This window comes from Sander lucioperca, chromosome 4 (assembly GCF_008315115.2).
Source record: "Sander lucioperca isolate FBNREF2018 chromosome 4, SLUC_FBN_1.2, whole genome shotgun sequence".
In the NCBI taxonomy this organism is placed as follows: Eukaryota; Metazoa; Chordata; class Actinopteri; order Perciformes; family Percidae; genus Sander; species Sander lucioperca.
This window is the reverse complement of record NC_050176.1, coordinates 10,096,342-10,122,033: the sequence shown is the minus strand read 5'-3', so window position 1 is coordinate 10,122,033 and position 25,692 is coordinate 10,096,342. Positions and strand designations below refer to the sequence as shown.

The 25,692-nt window shown below is 39.6% G+C and overlaps 2 protein-coding genes across 9 annotated transcripts; both read right to left on the bottom strand.

Annotated features, from left to right (window-relative positions):
* Positions 1 to 194: 194 nt before the first annotated feature.
* Positions 195 to 15,364, bottom strand: slc24a2 (solute carrier family 24 member 2). Of its 8 annotated transcripts, none has more exons than XM_031289336.2 (12): positions 15,032 to 15,356; positions 12,557 to 13,689; positions 10,281 to 10,334; positions 5,361 to 5,396; positions 4,884 to 4,995; positions 4,349 to 4,432; positions 2,675 to 2,713; positions 2,488 to 2,567; positions 2,232 to 2,369; positions 1,694 to 1,783; positions 757 to 923; positions 195 to 606 (listed from the first exon to the last, which is right to left on the bottom strand). In XM_031289336.2, exons 2-12 carry the CDS (start codon positions 13,475 to 13,477, stop codon positions 357 to 359), a joined length of 1,971 nt encoding a protein of 656 aa, XP_031145196.1. In that variant the 5' UTR covers positions 13,478 to 13,689; positions 15,032 to 15,356; the 3' UTR covers positions 195 to 356. The 8 variants fall into 8 exon arrangements, with proteins under 8 accessions (XP_031145196.1, XP_031145195.1, XP_035856667.1 ...); XM_031289335.2 differs by having other exon boundaries at positions 4,878 to 4,995; positions 15,032 to 15,354; XM_036000774.1 differs by lacking the exon at positions 2,675 to 2,713 and having other exon boundaries at positions 15,032 to 15,364.
* A 5,579-nt stretch (positions 15,365 to 20,943) lies between these two features.
* Positions 20,944 to 25,579, bottom strand: nansa (N-acetylneuraminic acid synthase a). The gene is made up of 6 exons (XM_031289375.2): positions 25,305 to 25,579; positions 24,399 to 24,614; positions 24,220 to 24,319; positions 23,630 to 23,784; positions 22,507 to 22,773; positions 20,944 to 21,998 (listed from the first exon to the last, which is right to left on the bottom strand). Exons 1-6 carry the CDS (start codon positions 25,434 to 25,436, stop codon positions 21,789 to 21,791), a joined length of 1,080 nt encoding a protein of 359 aa, XP_031145235.1. The 5' UTR covers positions 25,437 to 25,579; the 3' UTR covers positions 20,944 to 21,788.
* Between the last annotated feature and the right edge of the window lie 113 nt (positions 25,580 to 25,692).

Genomic DNA, 25,692 nt, shown 5'->3' with positions numbered 1-25,692 from the left:
TGCTGGACAGCTGTGATGCACTGGTCTCTATATGCAGCATTCATTTAAGTCAGTGCCTCTGCCTGCCACTAACTGGCATCCACACCCTGTGTATGTGTATATATGTATGTGTGTGTGTATGTGTGTGTGTGGGTGTTTTCTTTACCTTTTACTTGAATGTGTGTGTGTGTGTGTGTGTGTGTGTGTCTGTCTGTCTGTGTGTATGCAGTCTTCTACTGTGTATATAAGTGAGACAGATAAGACACGGTTTGTGTCTGTGCGAGCCTGTTTTTCCACTCCTATAGTAAATCATGGTACACGTGAGCACATCTGCGCTCAATTTCTGCTTTCTGACGTCCAGTGGGAGTCGCTCTCTCTCATATGGTGACGGGGCAGCTGATGATTTTGTCCTCCAGCATGACGCTGATGATGAGGAAGACGAAGTAGAGCATGAACATGAGTAAGCCCAGAAACTTGCTCATTCTCCAATGGCAAGCCGCGATGGAGATAATGACGAAGAGAAGCATGAGGAAAAGGAGGACGATGGCGCAGAACAGGCCGTTGCTGCTCACCTGTACCGGCTTGAAGTTGTGGATGATGTTGTAGATGAGCCAGGGGAACGGCAGACTGGAGGGAGATGAGGGGAGGAGGAAGCACAACAGAGAAGAGTTGTTTAGGTTATGAGAGATACACAGCACATGCTCTCATCTAAAAAAAAAGCATGGATATAACACTGGACATTACACTGTGTGTTTTCTTGTTGTTTGCTGGACTCACCCCACAGTGATATCAAAGATGTTGGAGCCCACAGAGCTGGACACGGCCATGTCACCGAGGCCTTTTCGTGCTACAATCACACTGGTGATCAGGTCAGGGATTGAAGTGCCAGCTGCTAATATGGTCAGACCCATTATCTCCTCTGTGATATAGAATGTTTCTCCAACCTGAAAGAAAGAACAAGTTGCTTAACTTCGCACGGTTCAGAAACTTTATCAGAAACACTCCCATCATTTTCACATTGCTCCAAACATTGTTTTGACATGAGTTTTAAAGATATTCAGTAATTTCAGTCTTTTGCTGGCATCACTTTGTACATACAAAACATACAAACAAAAAGCAAACAGGATCAAACTGCAGAGGTAGACATGAGGATATAATAAGCAGAATGGCTGGCGGAGGTACAGAGTTTCAGAGAGGTGGCAGGATATAAAAAAGATTTTGTGGCAGGGCAAAGACAAGCAGTGCAAGCATTGCTCCTACATGTTGATCTTTTGAAAAGCCTATTTCCCCTTGCTTTTGGTATTTGTGTCCCCACGGCAGCTCATATGGAGGCAGTAACATTTTTGTTAAGTAAGCACATCTAATTAAATGCGAATTTATAATAGTACGAAATAAATGGGGATATTTTTTCTGGCCTACAACAGAGACAGTTATTACGTGTGACAGTTATTTCAAGGTGTGTCTCCTCAATGACCGTTCACACATGACCTGCTGCTTCAGGCTCGTTAAAATAGAGCGTTACAGCTTGATCTGGCTGTGACTCAAAGCAGATTAGTTGGGATTAGCTGCCGCGGTAACATTCAACACCCTGACTGCTGCATTGACTCACAAGTGTGTGTGTGTGTGTGTGTGTGTGTGTGTGTGTGTGTGTGTGTGTGTGTGTGTGTGTGTGTGTGTGTGTGTGTGTGTGTGTGTGTGCTTGTGCGTGTAGTACCTGGTGAGCCCACCACACCATCAGGTAGGAGAATATAGCAATCCAAGTAATAGAGCCGAGGAAAGTGATGGGGAAGAACTTTGTTGAGGTCTGAAAGAACAATAAAAACACATTTAAGTTTATCTGCCACACAGTCAAACAACCACTCAATCAGACCCTGATATACCTGACACTTAAGGGCAATGTCAACATATAATACAGTACTTTGATCCAAATGTATAGCCCAAAAGGTAAAAAGAAAAAACAAGACTAGACCCTGCTGTAACTCCCACACTTACTGAGCAGATCCTGTAATAAATGAACTAAACTTCAGACATAAAGTAATCTAAGTTATTCCAAGTTTTCTCCTGCTTCAAAATACAACAAATGATAATAAAAACTGCAGTGAAACAAGCCTGTATTTTTTAGGAAACTCTTCAATAAAGTATGTGAACATGTTGTCGTGTGAATATAATATATATATTTTTTTAAATCATTGATTGCATTGTGTTATAACTCTGAGTTTCTTGTACACATAAAACATGGGTGTTGTTGTCACCTCTCTTCTGACGTCGGGCAGGGTTAACCACAGTGGAAGGATGATGGGCAGGATTAAGAGGTAGGTGAGCCGTTTCCTATTTGTTTCAGGCCAGGCAAGGCTCAGAGGCTGGTCTTCATCCTCCTCTTCCTCACCACCCTAAAGAAGGAGTTGATTACATGATGCTTTTCTACTTATGAAATTGACTGAGGCGCTATAAAAACGTATGGTTTAACATGTGAACTTGAAGAAAGATTGAAAGATAAAAAAGCCATACCCCGTCTCCTCCTACAACACCGTTCATGGGTGGTGTGACTTCCACCGCAATATTTGAACTGTTGGGGATGTTTTTATCAGCTTGAGGAAAGAAAAAGAAGCGAGTTTAAGGAACTTGTTCACAAGACGAGAATTGTTTTAAATAAAAAAGTGTCGAACGACGTTAAGAGATAGCTGAAACTTAGTACAATTTGCTTTTCTTGGAGGTTGTGTCTGGGAGAGGGCTCCTATGATGAGAAACAAAATATACTTGTTAGTTTTCTGAGGCCATCCTTACAAGTGTAACACAGCATCACACGCATGCCCCTTAATAATCCCTTGATCAAATGAAAGAGTAATTGACAAATGTCAGTTCTGGATTCAATTACGTAAGAAATTGGCAAATCAGATAACTGGATACATGTGAACGACAATAGAAAAAAACTACACAAAACAACTTACATGAAAAAATTATGTAATTTGATGATAAAACGATAACTTCACAGCTCACATTTGATTGAAAACTACCACACTGTCATACTTTATGAAATATATCACAAATATGTACTTAAGCAATCATGACCTTTAAAAAAAAGTTTCAAGCTAAAAGAGGGAGAAAGTAAAGTTTTATTTCAGCAAAACATTTTAAAATTACAAGATAAAATCTAAAAATACAGTCTTCTTATTGAAACATTAAAAGTGTGATTTTAGGTTTATTACTTGATTTTTAGTGTTATTATTAGGACTGTCAGCATTAATGCATTAATCGTGATGCGATTAAGGGCCGAGCATAACGCGTTAAATGTTTTCACTTCACTCGGCTTTGTGTCGTGCCTAACAGGCTACTATTTTGACCCTTTGCCGCACTTCCTCGTAACCGGCTGCAGGCTGCAGGCATGATGGAGAAAGACAGCAGCAACACAATTCTGAATGGCGCTTTTTATTTTCCAAAACTCCTGGACGGCTCAGTAGACAAGTTGAAAGCCATATGCACATTGTGTAAAGCCGAATTAAAATATCACCGAAAAACGTCAAGTTTGACCTACCACCTACGAGCTAATTAACGTGACTCAGGTTGATGCTAGTGTGCTCAGGCAAAGCACTATTTTGGAGAGTGCTACTTGCCGACCTGTGGATGAAACCAAATCCAAAAAAATTACTACAGCTCTTGCAAAATGAGTGGCAACTAACTGCAGACCTGTCAGCATCGTAGAGGATTCGGGTCTTAAAGACTACGGTTGGCATGTTCTGACCCGTCTCATACATTGCCGTCGAGGGTGACAGTAGTTTCACGCATACACAGCCTGTACGACACGGAGAAAGCAGCCAAACTGGAACTGCTGCAAAGTGATGCAAGGTGATCACTGGACGTCAGTGAGTAATCAAAATTATTTAGGAGTTACTGCACACTATATTGACTCTAGATTCAAATGTGTGACTAAATTCACACAGTGTTTACAGTAAATAAATATATAATAAACAAATATAAATCTTAAAATCAAGTTCATAAAGTCACTTTCTTTGCATTCATTTGATTCCCAATCAAGACACACTGGTAAGAATTGCTTTCCATTGTTAATATGTACTTAAAAACAGTTCTGAAATGCAAAATAATAGAATTTAATCATGTGATAAATCATGCGATTAATCGCAATTAACTATAGAAATTCAGCGGTTAATTGCAATTAAAAAAAATTAATCGTTTGACAGCCCTAGTTATTATCTAACCTGCTTAGCTTTTCAATTCATTCATTTTGTATTAATGAATTGTTGATTACTTGAAGTCTTGTTTTCATCATTCCTCTATCAATAGCCACAGTTCTTAATTGATGAATCTATCAATTGAGTTTTGAGTGGGACAAACACACTCCTCGCTTACTCACCTATACCGTTGGCACTGGCAGCTTCTTCTTCACACTTCTGCTTGGCCATTTTGTTAAGGATTGATGCCTTCTCTTTGAAACGTCCTAAAGCAAAGGAGACTCAGTCATACTGAACATTTGTGATTAATTATTGTATACAAGAAGTGGAAAGTGGTTGGATGAATGAATATATTCACCTTAATCTTACAAAAATCAACCAAACACTTTTATGAACATAAAAAAAAATTCTAAATTCAAACCTAATCTTAATCATAATCTTCACTATAGCTGTTTATGTGTGTATGAATATGTTCATTTAATTCATGTTCACACTGCATCCTCTTTGTTTCAAAGATTGTGCTTATTTGACAACATTTAAACATTATATCTTGTTTTAGAGATCTTGTTGCATTTGATGTGTGTGTGTGTGTGTGTGTGTGTGTGTGTGTGTGTGTGTGTGTGTGTGTGTGTGTGTGTGTGTGTGTGTGTGTGTGTGTGTGTGTGTATGTGTGTGTGTGCGTGTGTTGTGTTTTGTATCTTTTTTGCTTACCCATACCTTCGTCACTGAGAGGGTCGAGGGTGTGTATCATGAGCTGGAAGATGCTGTTTCTCATCAGTGTGTTGTGCAGAGAGGCACAGCTGCCTTCCCTCTGCAGCCTCGGTTTGGCCTAAAAAATGACCAACACAAATAAAAAAAATGTTTATATAAATGCAAAAAATGTCATTAGTACATACTTGTTCTACATTTGGCTTAAATTGTCTTTTTTATCCATCTATGAAACTTGTAAAACACTACCAAACAAGTTGGTGGAGAAAAAAAAACATCCTGATGAGCAGTTGTTTAAATTTTTGTCTAGGGTACATGTAGATGTATCTATAAACCCTTCTTTCTGATAAAATGTGTTATGGCTGACTTAAATACACAAAGTATACAGTAATATGCAGGCACTTAAACTGCTTTCTCAATACATGACCTGTACAAGACCCTACAAGTTCCATACAGAGAAGTTTACATACACAAAAACAAACTTACCGTCAGCTTGTTCTCATCACCTCCAGATTCATTTACCTTTAAAAACACAGAGAAAGAAAACAATATATGTACAGTTTAGGTTTTCTTACATATACGCAGGGTGTGGAGACAGACATGAACTCCTAAAGCAATGATAGAGGTTTTTTCCAGCCTCAGTCTTTAACCCTACAGCTCATTTACTTGATCTATTTACTGTAGCACACTTCCACTGGAGAAATCAAACACATACACACACACACACACACACACACACACACGTGTGTGTGTGTGTGTGTGTGTGTGACATGACCTCCTCCTCACAATGGGAGCAAACCAGTGCCAAAGATGTTCCAACATGAAGACGAGGATCCTACACACACACTAATCTCAACCCAAGCCATTTCTTCAGAGGACATATACAGCGCAGTGGTGCCAACACATAGTGTAGAGAAACACACACACACACACACACAAAGACACACACAGTCCTCTGGCTGGGACAGATAGAGACTGTGGTAGTTTGTGAAAATACAGAGTTTTAATGTTAATGTCAGCAGTAGGGGAGGGTTTGCTGTGGGAATCAGGGATTTGGAGATGTTCAAGAAAACAGATGGGAACATACAGTTTTGTGGGATATTGTATTATAGATGTTCTCATGTTATGAATTTAGCAATTCATTTCCCTTTTGAATCATTCACCACACAAATTATCCACTATATTATTGGTCACTGAAGCTTACCAGTAGAGATGGTTTACATCACACTGTGAAGTTCTGCCCTGGAACAATGTACCATATTGCTCTTAAGAAAAGTTCAATAAAAAAGCTTTTATTAAATGTTTAGATGGCATGAATGGTTGTGGTTAGAAATAAAGTAAAAAATGATGGTTAGGCTACTTGAGGAAATCTTCGGAGAACCAAAATCACTTTTTCTAAACAGTGTAACTTCAGTGTAGCAAATAATTTAAATTCATATTTCCCAACCTATCCTCATAAACTGGTGCAAACCACTCAGTCACTTTTGATTAAATTAATGTTCAGAAGTTTTATGCATATGAACGGGTTCAGGAAAGATGCTTTTGCATTTTTGTAATTAAGAAATAAAAATAAATTGAATTTCAAAGCAAACAGCAAATCAACAGACTGCCATTGTCTTTGTCTACTGCTCAAGAGCTGTCCTCATCCCTCCCAATGTATTGCTCAGGGCAGGTATGTATGAACATTTACAGTGCCAGATATGTTAAAATAAACCAAATCACTCACTCACCCACTGACTCACTCACTCAGTCACTCAGTTACTCAGTCACTCAGTCACTCACTCACTCCTAAATGGAGCTAAACTTAATACAGAGTTATCGTACACAAATGATTACATCACACAGCTAAGGTAACTATTCAGTCTTTTTCTTCACTTCCTTTTTCATATCCTAGAGTACAAATATCCCACAAAGACAACCAATAACTTACGAGGTACCTGACCTGACTTTTTGAAATTTACGACACAGACAATCACCTTGACACGTTTCCATGATGGAGGCCTCAGAGTTTGAGCAGATAATCCCTTTAGCTTGCATCTGACAAGACACCTGCTGCTCTTATGGAGCAGCTAAAGCAAGGCTAAATATAGGGTTTTTCTTTTGTTTTTAAAGGGGCAGCACTTGTTACATGTTTGTCCTATCCAGATTTGTTTAAGTGGGTGTTAATTGGCCTGGTTACTGTTAAGATGGTGTTCATGACCTTCATTCAGCTATACATGCACTGTATATACTGTAAGATTCACCTACTCAAAACACAGGATATAATTTCATAAATGTGTGACCAACAATCTCTAAGCAAAGCCGGTTTCTTTTCACTGAAAATGGAGAGATTTCACGTTAATTTAAAGTTAATAAGTAACATCATAGAAGAAGCTGTGGACACCTGTATTATCTGTATTATCCATGTGATTGCTGAGCAGCTCTCATGGCAGAGACCGGCTTGGCATTAGTTCCCTTCTGATTGCGCTCACATGGCTCCTGAGAGCTGCTTGATGACAAAAGACGCATATAACCTGCTGTAGAATCTACTGAGACTGATACAGGATTTTAATTGTACCAATTGTACCGCAGTATAACTGCTGTATTCTGTAACTTATTAGTATTCTGCAGGACACACTGCAACTTATTTCGAGAAGCTGCTAATCTTTGTCACCTTTGCCCTTAAATGTCACTCAGCTCTCATCTCCGCTCTGATGTGTTTGTGAGGTTAAACCTTTACTCAGGTTTCCTACATGAATCACTAATGACTAATTATCAGTCTCAAATCAATTCCAGCAAGTTCGGTGATTTAAAAAAAACAAAAACACCCTCCAACTCTTTTTGTTTGTGTTATTCCAGCAGTTTGCTAGTATACAATCAAATACGGTGTACATACAGTAGCTGCTAAATCGGCCAGACAGAATAGGATCATTATGAGTGACATTTACTCTTAGATAGGAATTTTGTCAGGTAATGTGCAACCATTTCTATTTTGCTATAATAATACATTTACAGATTGGATAATCTATAAATGAAAGCAAGCACAAACGTATAAAGTATTCCCTCTACACTGCTTAAATCTACTGTATATATTCAATAAAAAATATTATTGTGTGTGTGTTTCCTACAGTTACAGAGAATTAATAAGCTCAGCTCCAGGTCATTGGTTTATAGTTTACACCTCTTTCAGAACAGTTTAACAAGCATAATTTCAAATTAAGCAGCAAACTTCTTTCTATATTAAAACGTTCTCTTAGGGGGTAAACTTAGATGATAAATAATACTTAAGCATCAAAATCTATCTATCTATCTATCTAAGGAAGTAAAGAGTTACAGCCAGATAGATCCTGGCTTGTTCATGTTATAACAGTTTGAGACCCAAAGGTGATCTGTTTAGAAGAAGATGAAGACGAGTTTTGCCACTTTTGACTGAGCTGTTGTTCCAGTTCAGTGGTCTCCTTCCAGAAGAGAAGCTACAGACACTGAGGCACAATCCCCTTCTCAAACTTTCCACACATTTCCATTATCCTCAATTGCTCTCTCTCTCTCTCTCTCTCTCTCTCTCTCTCTCTCTCTCTCTCTCTCTCTCTCTCTCTCTCTTTCTCTCTCTCTCCAGTGTCCACCTGACTGTCCGAGAGCTGTGGGATTTAGCCAGGATTAATCTGCAGAGATCAACCCTTTTAGACTGGTACTTTTCAAGCCAGTGTGTGAAGTCCTGCAGAAACCTTCACAGGTCACAGTGCTGTCAAACATTTGTCTTTTACTGTCATCTGTCAGCAAATAGCAACCATCTTTCAGCTACACAACCGCTCCTTTCAACTGCAATTTCATTAAGAAATTCCACTGCGTGAAGTGCCTGGCTCAAAAGAACACACAGTTACAGATGCATTTATTTTCACTGGTGCATTTTAGGACAGCAGATTTTGATCATGATTACAGTGATCTGAAAATGCTTAAAATTAATCAGTTAAGCATTAACCCCAAAACAGACTGTGTTAGCATTTCAGCTGTAATTTGTTGGATACTTTCATAAAAAACATGTAAGTGTATCTGCACTTTGATTCATCAATAATAAATGCACTGGGTAACAAAATAACTATAATTACTAACATATGACAAGATACATCTTCCCTCCCTGTACAGATTCTTATTTGGTCCACTGCAGGCTGAGGACGGAGCAGTCTTTTTCCCTCAGTGACCTGCTGATTCTTGCTCCCCCAGGGAGCATCTGACTATAATTAGCGGCTCTTATGAGATTGTAGGGCATTAACCCGGGGGATTATTTAGCAGCTACTGACACATGAGGGCAAGGCAGTTGGATAACAAGTACTGGATGACAGAAAGAGAAAAGCTGTTCTTGGGTTCAGGTGAGGCATCCTGAAGAACAGCTGATTACCAGAAGGGCACACATGTCAAACAAAGCTTCTCCAACAACACTGATGAGCACCCAAATAATACTGTATGTTCTTACAGGTTTAGAACAAAAAAACATAAAATATATACAAAAGTGTATACGATACACTACACAGTTCAGATGATACATTTGGGGCCTGGGGAAAAAAAAACATATTGTCAGTGATTCTTGGTGAATGGATTAAGATGAAATAACAAACCGTTAAAAACTGTTTTGATCTGCCTGAAGATAATGAAAGACACTGTAAAGTACTAAGTTAGCAATTACATTACATTACATTACATGTCATTTAGCTGAGGCTTTTTATCCAAAGTGACTTACAATTGCTATATATGTCAGAGGTCGCATGCCTCTGAAGCAACTAGGTGGTTGGTTGATGTATCGCAGTGGGAATCGAACCCAGGTCTCCCACACCAAAGGCATGTGTCATATATCCACTGTGCCACCAAAATCATTACCAATTAATTATTAGGAATAAAGAACAAGAAGACAGAGGCAAAACAATAAAGATGTATTTTATATATAAGTGATTGCTTTGCCGAAAAAGTTCATAACTATAAAACCCTTAAAAAAAAAACCAAGTCATGCTTCTCGGAAAGCAGTTTTTTTTTCTACTTGTTAACAGTTACCTAAGCCTTTAAGGGGAGGAGCTTTAAAGAATATTTGAGCCTGGTGATCATGAGCTCATCTGTTCCCTAAAACGTAAGAACTTCTCCTGGCCTGAATCACGACCATAAAAATAGTTGCCTCTTTCTAAGAAGTGTTTTCAATCACCATTGTATCTTAACAGTTTGTTTTTGTATACATCTTTGAGCACAATAACTGACTTTATTGGCCTATAATGAAGAAATAAGTACATAATCTGTAATTCATGTAATTCAAACAAACAACAGTCAGATCATGTGCAGCAGTGCACTGTATACGCCCCTGAAGAACTGGTGATGGGTGATGACGGTCTAAGCTACAAGCAAGCTGCTCTAACATCAGCCTACAGTAGTTTTAGTATTTGTCACCTGAGCGCCGCCGTATGAGATTACAACATCAGAGAGCAACAGATCTGACTCCAACTGCATACACAGACAGAAAAAGACGGAGAGAACAAACGTGAAAAAACAAAATGGCCTCTTTATGTGTTTATGTGTGTGAGTTGAACCTTTTGCACGGCATAATAATTTCCCTCCTCTGTTTTTTTAATCTTCTGTCTTGAACACAGCAGTAAACAGCACAAAGAGCACTCCAAGCTAATCCCAAAATTGTTTGTGAAGTGTTTGGTACTGTAAGTGTGTTGTCATTAGGTCCTGTGAGAACTGAGTCACACTGTGAAGGGTAAACTTTCAGAGACAAAAAAAAAAGAAAAACTCACTAATATCACACTGAAAAATAACTCTAAATACTTTCTCATGTCTCATACCTTCCTAACATTGTGATCAGATGTACAGAGGCTGTTATGGGATCTGTGTGTAAACCATGTTAGGATGAATAACCACAGATGCTCTGCAAATATGTTTCCTGATGTGTAATGAGCTGAAATACAGGACAAACAACACTCAGAGCTACGACCTTCATCCAGAGTCAAGAGACCACTTTTGTCCACTTTTTGGAGCTGAAGGAGGGAGCGTGCTGATGAGGTTGAAGAAATGCTACGAGGATTGCTGGACAAATTTTGCTGTTTCTTTAGCTTTCAGTTTTCATCATACAAGATGCGCTCAGAATTCCATTTCAACCCCTCTCAAAACTCAGTCCATTTCATTAACTGTCTACAACATCAAGGGTCGATTTTCATCAAAATGTTTAATCTGGCAAATAAATATCTCAATATAGCCATTGTGATTAAAACTTGGACTCATTCAAAAATGATACACATAAAACCATACTTTGAAATGACTTCATTTCAAAGTTAAAACTATGTATGAGTATGTGATATTTTGCAAATTGGCACTTGTTTCTGACCGGCTGTATGTAAAACCATAACATACATAACTATAAACCTGATATGTAAAAATATAACGTGCTTCCCTTGTCCCTGTAGGGAAGTTATTTCCGAATTGGATGAATAAAAGGATAACAGAATTTTGATTGAAAGTCAAACAGATATTTATAATTTCAGACTTGTGTAGTTTGGACTACACACAGGGCTTATGAATCAAATGTTCCATAGCATCAAAAGTTATCTGTGATGAGTGTGACAGTATATAGAAAAAGACTCTCAGAGATGAATCGACCATCTTCACTAAACGTAGTGATAGATGGGGATTACACTGAAGAATTGATCAATACCCTATTATAACATACAGTAAATTAAAACCATGCCAGTTGAATGTAGTTTTAACTTTCTTCAGTAGTCTAACACACAATGTCTTTTGCATTTTGATTCAGTTGAAGTGGGGACATTTTGCGCACCAGCTCTGTTACATAAGTCCTGTTCTCAGAGTCTGGTCTAGACTAAGTTACTTAAAGTAGTGGCCGAGGACGAGGCCTGTTCCTGGACTTAGTCAGCACCAAGAGGCTGTAGTCTGGCGCTGTCCGAGCTCCACAGGTGACAGGTTAAGACAAATCTTTATATCCTTCCACAGGGAAAGTCAAAAGGGTTTGGCTGCCTGACAGAGTGCTGTATGTTCAGAACTCTGTTTTAACACCCTATCTGCTTCCCAGAACAGGAGCAATACTATTCTCGGGGTCATTAGCCATGACAGGTTCACTCTGTGATTTTATTAATTGTGAAATATGAATGCTTTTCTCAGATCAATCATCAACAGATGCCCAGACTTCAGTCAAGACACATTGACAAAAAAGGTTTCCTTCCAAGAAATGTCGTAACCCCATCCACTCATCAGAAACTCACATCAAGAATCACAAATGCTCACCTAAAAAAACAAAAAAGAGCTGTACTTTCACATTGTGAATCTTAGTTGGATATTTTCAAACTTTTAAGAGAATTTCACTTCCTGCATTCGAATAACAAACTTCTTGATAGTTGTTTCTGATGGGGATGTTCCTTCAGTGGACAGAGGGGTCGATCAGTGAATGAGAACATTTGGTTAAATGTATGGATGGATGGATGAATGTAAGGATCAGCTGCCGGCACCCAAGATGGGGTGAAAGCATAAAGTGACAAACATAGAGTGGGTATCAAAAGAGAAGCAATAGGGGAAGATGGATGGATGGATAAACAGAAGGATGGATGGATGGATGGATGGATGGATGGATGGATGGATGGATGGATGGATGGATGGATAGATGGATGGATGGATGGATGGATGGATAGATGGATGGATGGACTCAGGCTCACCTTTGGTGCAATCTCCAGCTCCTTCACCTGGTTGCTGCCCAGGAGGCCTTTGATGAAAAGTTCTACTTTGGCATTAAACTTCATGAATGTCACGTAGCAGGTGTAACAGGATAGCAGGCCGATACTTTCCCCAATCGTGATTTGATTATCCAGAAAGAAATAGATGAGCATGAGCAAGCCAACAATATAGAAGGATACATCTCTGAACAGAGGCCACCAGGTGAGTTTCAGCACCTCTTTGGAGAACAGGGCGCACATCCCAATCACAAACAGGATGTTAAAGACGGCAGAGCCCACAATGGTACCGATACCCACGTTACTGTGAGAGACGAAGACTCCTATGACAGACGTGAAGAGCTCTGGGGCTGAACCACCTGCCGCCATGAAGGTGGCTCCTGCTACATCATCAGAGATCTGCAGCTTCTCTGTGATGACAGTGAGCGCAGGAACAAAGAATTCATCGCAGACAATGGCTAAGGATATGAACATGTAGAACATGCCAAACATATGAAAAACCACATAGCCCTGACGTCTGTCCTCCACGCTGAATAAGTCTGTTGGGTAGTCCCCATGATTCATCACAATTTCAGATGATTGCATGCTAACAGGTGTGTCCTCTGGTGCGGCTGAGATGTTATGGTACTGCAGAAGAGTTCTTTGGGGCACTGCCGCTTCTGCTGAGCCCTCAATGGATGATTCCAGCTCCTTTGCCACCATTGTGACCAGCGAGAAGGCACTCCATGAACAGAATGTGCAGACCGCCACCATACTGATGATGAAGCCCAGAATCCGTCCAGGCCGCATCTTTCTTTTGACACAATGGTATTGGTGCCTGGTACACCTACTGTGAGGGCCCAAAAGAGGCTCAGAGCTAGAGGACGCCATCTTGTCTCGACTCCTTATGGGTAGCAGAAAATCCATGGTGTTTGGCGCAGGTTGTCAGGCAGAGTGGAAGTGTCTGGAATCCTCCCTCAAGCTGGGTTGGTGGTGCTGGTGGCTTCGAGGGCGGGGGTTTGACAGGCCGCAACGGTTCACCGATTTGTTTGCATGCTGCTTCCCCGTCTAAACACAATGGAAGCCCTGCAGTCTGATTCCAGGATCCATCCCATTCAAAGGCTTCCTCATATTACTCACTGCAAGACAGAGAAAAAACGTGATAGTTTTAATGCGAGGGAGCAGATAAAAAAAAAAAAACTATAAGGTACATGTATACAATTAAAAGAGAATATATAACAATAAGCTTCTTAATGAGTATGAAAATGCTGTCTACATTCTAACTTTTCCACTCCTGATACCCATCTACAGACAGGCCTTGCTAGTAGTGGTAGATTTTCTTGAGGACTGTTGCTAGGTCCAACTCTGAGACACCATTTTCTGCTGCTTTCTACTACTACTCCACTACATCTCAGAGGGAAATGTTGTACTTTTTACACCACATATATAGGCCAATACATTTATCTCACAACTTTAGTTAGTCTTTTAGCAGATAACAATTTTACATGAAAAACATATGATAAATATGATATGGTACGTTGTTGTAGTATACTAAACTACCCAACAGTGTATAAAGTAGTTAAAATGAGCTCCCTTCGACTTGCTACATTACAATTTTGCTTACATAACCTAACCCAACCATATTTGTTTAACTGGCTGTTCTAAATAATGGCTTAATATTATGCTGAGCTTATGTGAACTGTGAGGTCTGCTGCTGACAGATGTCAGGATTTGACTCAGTTCATGAAGGTTATCTTACAAGGCTCAGATGAATAATACAAATAATAATAATAGCTGGGCAATGTACTGAATTCTCACTAGGCTGTGATTTAGTTGCAAATGCAATCAGTGTTTATGTGACACAGCACAATTACACATATGTTAATGTAAACATATTTGAAAGTCCATACTGAAATCTTTAATTTTTTTGTAGCTGGAATTACAGTCTTTGCTGAATTGCTAATAACAGTTGATAGTAGCCATATTAATAGCAGCAATTCTGTTAAAGTGCTGTGGCCTTCTTGACATTGTGATGAGAACCTGCAGTCAGATCTTTCCTTTGAGTGATTATTACACATTAGTGAAAGCTCATTAGGGAGCTATTTAATCCCTGAGAAGATATACTTAGATTAGCCTCAGGCCCTGCACACTGATGTTGCTGCACAAAGTCAAAAAGTAGACACTAGCCTAATGATTTGTGAATTTGAGCTGAGAATTTTTGAACTGATGAACATTAGCAATATTCAATTGCTGAAGTGCACTGGGACAAACTGCAATGTTGAAACTTTATCTCACAAATTCTAAACAATGCCCATTCTTAATCTGCTATAAAACACCAATTTATTATGGTAAAACATTTTCAAAAGCAACCGTGCCGTGAAGGAAGCATTTAAGAATCAAGCTGGACTCTATTAGGACATTAGAGCAAATACTCACTACAGCCACACACAAAAAGTACACAAATACATATTTTTCTCATACCACACTTGGAAGTCTCTTGTTCAGGAGGAAGGACTCCAGTAGATAGTCAGGTCTCTGAGTCTCTGAATGAATTTTCCAGTAAATTGAATCCAAAAGGAGAAAAGTTCCGAGGACTCAGAGTTCAGTCTGAAGGTCCCAACAGCAAATCCTCAGTGAGATTTTCTTCCCTCAGCCGAGGTGGAGCTCAAAGACACCAGGTCAGAAGCCCTGGACCAAGGGCTCCTCCCTCCCTCCCTCTCAATGTTCCTCCCCCCCTTTGATAATGCCTCCCTCCCTCCCTGCCTGCCAGGTATATCTCTCCCTCTACCTTTCCCCTCCTTGTCCCGTCCCTCTCCTGTCCAAGAACGAGGATCAGTGCCATCTATCACCGTCCACCTTCCTTCCTTCCTTCCTCTCTCCACCTGTTCCCACCTCCCCCAGTGTCAGGTATCATTTCTTCCCCTCCCCACACCCAAGCAAATGTCTTACACAACAAGCTTACAGCTTGATGGGGCTGAAGCCTACTGTCCTATCAGATCATAGTGCTGTGCACAAAGTCCTTGAGAAAACTATCCAAATTACTCTGTGACGTAACACACTGCACGCAACATGGTTCAGGGGAGATGCTGCATGATATTTCTATGTATTAGAGCTTTAGAACTTTTAAATTATGGCGTCAAACTGTTTAGAGTGAAAGATGCAAGGGATTTTTTATATGCACGTTTTTTTATTATTTTGCACAGATTTTCTGTCATTAGTTTCATTTTCATCACTTCATGACTACAAATGTTTACTTTAGGCCAGCAAGATGTTTCTTCCTTTATTTTGCTACTTCCTTCCAATTTCTGAGATCATTGTGCAGTTTGAAAGTTTGCAAAATTGCAGCAGAGAATGAAACATTTGCACTACATGTTTCAGTCATAAACAGCCAATTGCTGGAAGTTACATCACCATGATGTCTATCTGTCTTTCATTTCCTGCATGTCTGTAATTGGCTTTGGATGCAACACCTGCTCTTAAGAGACATCCTTATTTTGTAGCACAAATCTGGCTAATCAGGACCCAGTGGGTCCAGTATGTGGGTCCCAGGACATATACTATAGAGACTATATAAGACTATGTAGATCAAATAGGGTATTAACCTTGCTCTTTATTTCACCAAAGGAATCAAATAAGTCACGTGTACAAATATTTCATAAAATAATAATAATAATATGAAAATATTTTTGTTGAAGTGGAAATTGAAACAAATGTTGATTGAGCAGTGTGTGTGTGTGTGTGTGTGTGTGTGTGTGTGTGTTTGTGTGTGTGTGTGTGCTCCAAGTCAGGTCGGGCTTTACACAAGAACTGTAAGCTTCAGAAGCCACCTGAAGGTGAGTTCAAATGATGTGACGTATTATGTTACGAAGCATTTGTATATATATATATAAAATTTTATTTTATTTACTTATTTCATTATCTATTTAAATTAAAGTTTTCAATTTAACAATAAAGACTTACAGCAAAGTGAGTGTAAAGATGAAGATATACCAGTGTGATGTAAAGAAAATAAAGACATAAACCACATAACCCTGCTGGGACAAGTCCAGCCAGACCTACCTATCGTTTTTTACCTCCTACTGTTCTTATCCAATTAAACCCGAGTATACTTAATGGGGTGGGCCGCTAACTTTCCCTCACAAGCATAATGTTGCTCTTGGTGGCAATCGGTCTGTTTCCTCAGTCAGTCAAACTTTATTACCTTCCGGGAACAGGAGCAAGATTTTTTTTTAAATATTCAGCACAAAGGAGGATGAAGTTTCTGTCCAGGTGGTCTTTGGACCACCAAATGTCTATATATCACATAAAGGAAACAAGAGGAACTACAAACTGTGCCAAGATGACTTTAATAAAAAGCTGTTATGTCCTCTCTACAGTCTACAAATTTCCACAGTATAAAACGACGGGGAAATGCCACGGCCTGAGCTGACACTTGATTTGATGCAGAGGTGTTTGGGTTTGGTACGGTTTCTGTATTTGCGCTGTAGCTGCTATATTAAGGGCTATGTAAAGTCCTAAAGTCTGTGAAGCTGGGATCAGCAGCTTATTGGCTAAACTTTTGCCTGAAATAGCTGCTAAGTTAAACATGTGTTAGAGAGAGACCTTTATCTGTGAGCAGGGATAGCCCAGGTAATCGGTGAGATCTATATAACGAGTCTACGAATAGAAAAGAACAAAAGAATTGACCTAAATGCTTAACCCCACCCGGCAGTTACTGTTGCCAAGCCTGTCAAGCACAAATGCAGTTTTTAATGATAATAGTCATTTGTGGCAAATTTGCCAATCGGAATTCATAGTAATTTTTGTTGCTTTTGTCCACTTTAGACAGAAGAAGACAAACACAACTATAGCTTGCTAGCTAATTAAGTATGATGTCATGTGTGAGGCACTGGTTGACTCATATGACATCATGCTAAAACACTGAGGCTAAGCTACATGTCCTAGGCAAAAAAAGTAAACATACACACCAGTTGAGGATCCATAAAGAACAACAAACAGCATTGTTCTTGTATTGCATGATAAGGAAAATGTAAGATCAGGCTATTATTTTGTTCTAACATAACCCTGTTTTGCTGCTTGGAAAAGCAACAGAGGTAAGACATTTGCATGGGCCCCCCTGGGCCTTGGTCTTCTGTACCCTTCGACCCCACTGACAGCGGCACGCCCTATATTCTGATAGTGGCTCCCACACAGTGGATGTGCTAGTCATGAACAGGGTCTTTTTTTACGTAACCTCTAGTCTCGCATTGCCAGACCTTCCTCCACAGTGCTGCAAAAGAGGGTCTGGCTAGTCCACACAGCATTCCAGGATGGGAGAATAACGTGCTCTGGTTTATTGACATTCATTTAAACCAATCACAATCGTCTTGGGCCGGACGGAGCCACGGTGCTGCTGCAAAATAGCCTCAGGAAGGAACTTTTTTTTGTTGGAACGTGTACGTTCAAAGGTTGTTTTAGTCGTGCAACAGAAAACTCAGATTGGACAGATAGTCTAGCTAGCTGTCTGGATTTACCCTGCAGAGATCTGAGGAGCAGTCAACCATAGTCCTCATGAATCGACCAGAGTTTAAAATAACAGTTCAAAGAAAGCCGAAGTTAAAGGACATCCGGCCGAAAAGAGTGACATCCGGCGGATCCCGGATTTGGAAAGTCGTGTATATAGACTATGTAACCTCTAACCTCATAAACTAATGTGGTTAGCTAATGATATGCTGCGTATGTGTCTGTCTGTCTCTGTACAGCTGTACAAGACAAGTAACATCTGTGACAGACAACTGGCAGACAAATCTCTTTTCCATTATATGAAGAGCCATAGGGAGGATGCCAATAATATTACACTGGTATCATATGAGATACAAAGCATAAACCTACTGTTGAGTACGTATATTAATATATGATGTGACAAATTCAAACTAATGCAAAGTTGGATAGAATCACAAAATAGTATGTATAGCTGACTTTAAAATCATTAAACCCCTAGATAGCCTAAACGTCCTGACATGGAGACAATAGGAATATTATAGGAATGTATATATTTGTTTTAATGTTTCAGTACTTGCTGATAATGTTTTCATTGTTCTTGCTGAATAATAAAACCTCTTGCTGCCTTCATGAAATACAATAAATTTGGCATAATCAGTAACATGTTTCGCTTTAAAGTGCTCATATTATGCTTTTGGGCGTTTTCCCTTTCCTCTATTGTGTTATATATCTTTTTTGTGCATGTTATAGGTTTACAAAGTGAAAAAGCCCAAAGTCCACCCCAAAGGGACTTACCATCTCAACAGAAAACACTGTTCACCAACTGCTCCAAACAGCTCTGTTGTAGTCCAGCCTTTACTTCCGTGACAAACGTGCATCACTTTGTAACACACGTTATAATGCTCACCTAGCTGCTACCGTGGCACTCCCTCATACTCTGCTTCTGACTGGCTAGTTGTCCTTACCTAGTTACTGCACATGTACGACTCCCAACAAAGATGGAACAGAATTGAGATGCTTCACTCGGTAGCTAAAACAGAGAGCTCAACATACAGGGTAAAAAGAGGAGCTGCAGCAATGTGCAGTAGAAAAATGTGATGTTTTTTGAAAATAAAACCATGTAAACCTATTCTGATACAACCTCAAAATAAATTATGAACCTGAAAATGAGCATAATATGAGCACTTTAAGGCTTTTTTATGCACCAGGAATTGGATTTGGATAAATAAACCCATTTGTGAAATGAGATACCAAGAGACCACAGCTGACATATAGAATTTGCTGTATTTTTTCTGAGGCAGAGCGTCCAACTGAAGTTCAGTGCAGGAGAATCACACCTGTTTCCTCTTATAAACCACAGTTGACACATTTTATATTTTAAGATAGAGTGAGTGTTTCTCCAGCAGCAGCTGGATGTAAATGTCAGTTTGGCTGACTTCTCTCAGTAGTTAATTGCAGTTCTACAGATTCGGCTCTTGTTAATCTGTGATGACGATCATGATATCAGTAGCTGAGATGGCTGGTGGAAAGACAACCCATGCAGCCCATACTACCATGAAACTAGAGGCCTTAAGACCTGACAGACAACTTTCCATAATCTCGGGGAAGTCCTCTAATTCGAAGATACAGGGAGCAGGATTATTCCCGGCAGTGCAGCCCCTGCAGACAAGAGCGCAGTGCCTTGCTTAGGAGCATGTTTGTGGAGATGGAAAACGGCCGTTCAAGTCAAAAAACGTGTTCACTTGATGTGAAGTTTGTCATGGCTTGGACATTAATTAACATTTTACATGTTAATGACAGTTCACGTCAATACTGGCTGGATGGAGTCACACAACTTTCCTATCTGGATTCAGTCAGAGAAGGGTTGGAAATTTGGCTTGGGTAAATTGAGTTTTCAAACAGCTCTATCTAGTGGTTCAAGTACAACATTACTTCTATATGTTGCCCAAAAACATTGCCAGAAATCTTCTGTTTTTCTTTCCATAACATATCACATATAAATCATCCAACATTTTGTGATTCTGGTGTCAAAGTATTAACTCACCAAATGTTTAATAACCTTTCCGTTCTCATTCAACTACGTTTCTAAACTGAGCAGTGTTTAAGTAGATCCTCTTCTTGTTAAATTGGAATGTGGTTAAATACATAGTTGTATCTGAAAACAGTCTAGTCGAAGGACAACCTAAACCCAAACATTATCCAACATTAACACCTGCAATAACAAACGCCTTACTTTATCTGCAGATGGTGTTCACACCAAATGAGCTGGAAACTCACTCAACTCTGATCCACATCCAGAGCATGAGATTACAGAGGTTTTTATTTGTATTGGGGTGCCTGTGGTGTAAAATGATTTATAGTTTTGAATACTTTGAAATGTACAAAAATATGGCTTTAAGTTGCAAAATTTGCTTTGGTTTTTATCTATGGATTTAAGCTTTATTATAAGTATTTCAGTTTGATTGACCACAATGATGCTACAGGAGCGTTGCTTCTTTTTCGGGGTGATTTCAGTTCAGTTCTCCATGTAACAATTATGAACCCTGCAAGACTAGAATTAAAGGTTTTGGATCAGTGTCTGATGCACTCTAAAAGGTATGAAACCATCAATTTCAGCAGGAATAAATAGCTTATGCAACAACTATTTATTCACTTCCATAAATATACTGAGAATATTTCCAATGTAGATGTTATGTTACATCATTGTGTGTATAGAGCACTTGAGATTCATACATTAGTTAAAGATCTAAAACAATGTGCACTCACCAAGCAAATGCACACGCAGAAAATATCAGTATAGTATGCTTTTTTTTTTTTTTTTTAAAGGAAACTTTTAAACACGTCTATAAATAACAAACCTACCGTGAGACACGAGAGTACAGTAGTAGTATGTTGCAAACACAAGAAAAAGGTCAAGGAGGGAATTAGGATTTTTTTATTTGGAGGCTTCATCTTTTCAGAACATAATCAACAGAGTCTCAACAGAACATGTCAACATCCTTCATCTTGCCATCGTGATTAGAGGACGTTGTCGGTGCTAGAACAAAAATGGAAGGAGTTGGGTTCAGGACCAAAACAAGGTTAATGGGAGAGCGAACATTATAATGCACATTTCTTCTTTTGGTTTTGAAAAGCATCTGGCTCCAGTAGTCTTAATTTCGCTTCTCTCAAAGAACAGTACAAATACAAACCCTGCCCGATATCACAAACTTAAATTAATGAGCAAGTACAAGAAGAATACAATGACCCTTGGGCAAATGGGCTCTGTGATCTCACTGTTGTGTGATGACAGGACTAGTAGCAGCTTCGTGTGTTCAATACTAACTTAATCTCTACAGTGCGTGCTAAAAATATAGTGCAAAGTATGTTTAGTTAACAGTAACAACTGGCTTTTGTGTTACCTCAGAAAGCCCTACACGAGTACCGACCACAGAGCTGAAACTACTACTGGGCCTCTTGTAAGATAATGATGGGTTTATCTAGGAGCCTGTTTGCCAAAAAGTTTGTGTATTAAATTAAGGCAGATTTTAGAAAATTAAAAATCCTTTGGCAAAGACTTATCTGTTTGAACATCAGATTCGATATATTCAAATTATCAGACTAATGCACTGTCCAATTATGCAGGTAGTTACTCTCAGCAGCACCAAACTAAATTACCATCCCACAAGCTCCTTTTGAATTATCCCCACAGGAATCACTTACATTTCCTCTCAAATGAAGTGCCCTTTTTTACCAATTTTAAATCTGTCTGCCAACCTCAGCACTTCTTCTTCTTGCAGTACGTATCCACCACCTCTGGCAAGACGCTTTCGTCCTCCTCCACGTCCTCCGTCACGGTCTTACCGACCAGCTGGAAGATGTCCTCGGCTGGGACCCCCATGGGCTCGGCCACCTTCACCGTCAACATGTCCTGAGTCAGGACGGTCCCTTTGGGGATCTTGACTTTGGCCACCAAGGATTTACCCAGCTGAAAGAAAAGAAAGAAAGGAGTGATGAAAAGTAATAGCTCTAATGTTTCCTTAGTCTACATCCATGACGTTCCACTTCCTGGATTGCTCCGTTGCCGGACTTCACTCATTTCGGCCGGATATCCGTTGCCTTGGGCTTCCTTTGTGTTGGCATTTTAAACTCTGGTCGATTTATGAGGACTATGGTTAACCTTTTCTTAGATTCTGCAAGGTAGATCCAGACAGCTAGCTAGACTATCTGTCCAATCTGAGTTTTCTGTTGCACGACTAAAACAACTTTTGAACGTACACATGTTCCACCAAAACAAGTTCCTTCCCGAGGCCATTTTGCAGCGGCACCGTTGCTCCATACGGTGCTTAGCACCGCCCGATTGTGATTGGTTTAAAGAAATGCTAATAAACCAATACGCAATGCGAGAATAATGTTTCCTTAACAGTGAAAAAGCCACTTTACTACATAAAAAACAGTATTTTTGCATATTTTCTTGTGGAGGGAGGATATCTCACCTTATCATGGCACGGCTTCTCACAAGGTAACATCTTTTTGACGCCGTCCCCGAGCGCCCTCTCCACCAGTCGGATGGAACGGACAAGCTCGGCTAGCTCACTGGGCACCAGCGAGGCTTCGTGGTCACTTCCTTTCCATGTCTTGTCCAAGGTTACATGGCGCTCGATGACCTTTGCCCCCAGAGCTACAGCTGCAACTGAAATATTGATCCCAGACTCATGGCCGGAATACCCAATGGGAATATCGGGAAATTCCTTCTGGTATTCCTGTAGTTGACAAGTATGTAAGTGTTACTCCTAAATCTCTTGCTGAGAAGATGGATGCCACTGTCTAGAGCCAGCTGCCAGTTAGCTTAGCTTAGCATAAAGACTGGAAATGGGGATACAGCTAGCCTGGCTCTGCCCAACAGTAACAAAAATCCACCTACTCCCGAAATGTCAAACTATTACTTTGGTGAGACACTAGGGACATAAACTGCTATGAAAATGTTTGTTTCCTGAGTTGAGAAAAAATAATTACTGTGTTACAAAATTACCTTAAAATACAATGTGTGTGGTTTTTTTGTTTTTTTTTGGATAGGCATACAATGTTTTGTATTTACATATCTATCAAGGTAAAATCAATAAACCGCCAGCAGCCAGTTAGCTAAGCTAAGCATTAGAGTCTGAAAACAGAGGTAAACACGGCTCTGTCCAACAGTAACAAAATCTGCCTACCAGCACCTCTAAAGCTCACTAGTTAAAACATTAAGTTATATCTTGTTTGTTTAATCTTAAAAAAAACTGAATATATATACACATAGTGGCAGTACATTTATATATACATGCAGACATGAGAGTATAAAACCCAAGTATGGTGTGATTAAATTATAGACGTTAGAGTAAAGGTCTTAAGAAGAAGAAGATAATCTTTTAAGTCCTCCTCCTTTGATCTGTTATATGTATAGAGAGAGGTGCTTTGAATGGAATCTATTGTGTCTAATATCTGGGAAGATAAACAAAAACTTTCATTGTTTTTTTACAAATGGAGTGACAATTTGGCAAAAATCTTTCAAAAACATATTGTTTTGTACCAACCTTTTTAATATAAGAGTAATACATTATTCTATTCTGTTCATCTTACCGTCAGCACTTTGAGGTTGACGTCTTCAGCTTCCAGAGGATAGGCGCTGGTGCACTGCAGAATGGCAAAGTTTGGGTTGTGCTCCTTCACTGTCTTGTAGACCCGACGCATCGTCTCCATGCTCTGCATCCCACTGGACACCACCATAGGACGTCCTGACACAGACGAGAGTGCAACAGCCTGGTAAACATTAAGCCTAACATGGGCAGAAGGCAAAATCTTTACTCTTAAGGAGTTCCTGCAGTTCAACATTCAAACTTACTTCATTTATTTTTCCCCCCACTTTTTAACTAATTTCTACTGAGACATGACATTTGTGCATTTCCTCTGCTTCTATTGATCTTTTATTGTTTATACAGAATATTCTATTTGTTTATCTGTAATAGTTCTGAAATGCACTGATGACATTTCAATGCACATGATGATAAAGGGACTTTAGTGCTTGTTTATTCAACATAAATTGTCTTCTTTTGTGTTATCTCCGTGCCTTTAAATTGCCCCTCTGGGACAAATAAAGTTATTTGAATTGAATTGAATAAAATACATCTGGCGATTGAAACATTTCCCCAGATGTGACAGTTCACTCTGACCTTTCTTGGCAGTCTTCTCCAGATATGGGAAGTTATTGGTGTCTCCAGAGCCCACTTTAAAGAAAGGCACACTGAGCTCATGGAGGAACTCCACTGCCATCTAAAGACAGAACAAGTAATGGTTAAACTCAAACCTGATTAAAACGTCATGAAGCCTTAATCATAAGTCTCTTTCTTACCTCATCCATCCCAGAGGCAGTGAAGAAGATCCCCACCTCCTCAGCATATTTTTGCAGTTCCCTATACTGCTCATGGTTGAACTCCAGGTGGCGCTTGTGTTCACCGTAAGTTTTTCCCCAGGAGTGCTTTGAATTGTAGGGGCGCTCCAAGGCTCTCTTGTTGAATTTGTACTGTAATTCACTCTTCTGGAATTTGGCACAATCAGCACCACAGTCCTGTGAAGGTGGATATAAGTCAGGGCATAAAAACTACTGATAACTGTAAATTCACAGGAAGGTTTTCTGGAGAGGATTGTGTAATTTGGTACTAATTAGATGGGAAAGTGAGTGTTAAATCCCTACACTTGTAATGCATTATTTCATTTTCATTTTATTTTAATGAAGTTATAGTGTAACAAAGAGCATTCACTTGGTGAGCTAAACATATATAAAAAAAAGCAAGCACACCAATCAACATATATGGGGAAAAGTTAATAATGAACAAATACATGTACTGGGTTACATGCATTTGCAGCAGCTGAAGTAACGTTACAGATGGTATACAGTAAGCTTGTATGGCCAGTAAGCCAGCCGTGAATAGACAAGCCAAACTCCATTCACAAATCAGGTAACGTGAATTCAACATTCTACAACATAGATACATCCTTTCTACATAAAATACTTCGGAGCCACTTGCATGGTCCATAAATTAGTCTTCAAACCCGCACTAGCTAAGTTTATATTCTACTGAAAGATATGATTCAGACGAGGACGATATGTGGCACATTTTTTATATTGAGTTCTGAGTAGCCTACGTTAGTTCCTGTTGTGTGTCCTGGCTGTTTAAGATAAGAACAGAAAATAATAGGCTAACATATTCACATTCAAAATAAAGCGACACTTGTCAATTGTATTAGCTAACGTTACCTTTGCCATTTTGATCATTTTCTTGGCAATCTCAATGTCTCCCTGGTGGTTTTGTCCGATTTCAGCAATGATGAAGCACGGGTGATTTCCTCCGATCATTCTACCGGGACACAGCTCGAACTTTAAAGGCATTTTGGGCACAGAAAAGGAAACGTAAAACAACCTGTGAAAGTAGTTATTTAGCAGGCGAACTGGACGAGGGGAAAGCGAAAGCGTTAGCTGGACTGTGAAAGCCGACCGGAACCATTCATATGATGCACATCCAGGATGTGGGAGGGATGGTGGGAGGACCTCTTAATACATCCATGTAGTTCGACGTAAAAGCCGGATTTCCTTTAAAAATAAAAGCATAAACGTATGCATTATATTTGAACTGCAGATGGAGTGG

Coding starts and splice junctions, on each gene's coding strand:
- slc24a2 (XM_031289335.2), bottom strand. CDS start 13,477: ATGGATTTTCTGCTACCCATAAGGAGTCGAGACAAGATGGCGTCCTCT. Junction 5,397..10,280: donor TCTCATACGGCGGCGCTCAG/GTGACAAATACT, acceptor GTGTTTTTAAAG/GTAAATGAATCTGGAGGTGA. Junction 1,784..2,231: donor TGCCCGACGTCAGAAGAGAG/GTGACAACAACA, acceptor TTGTTCTTTCAG/ACCTCAACAAAGTTCTTCCC.
- nansa (XM_031289375.2), bottom strand. CDS start 25,436: ATGCCTTTAAAGTTCGAGCTGTGTCCCGGTAGAATGATCGGAGGAAAT. Junction 24,615..25,304: donor AAATGATCAAAATGGCAAAG/GTAACGTTAGCT, acceptor CCACCTTCACAG/GACTGTGGTGCTGATTGTGC. Junction 23,785..24,219: donor GGAGAAGACTGCCAAGAAAG/GTCAGAGTGAAC, acceptor CGTCTGTGTCAG/GACGTCCTATGGTGGTGTCC.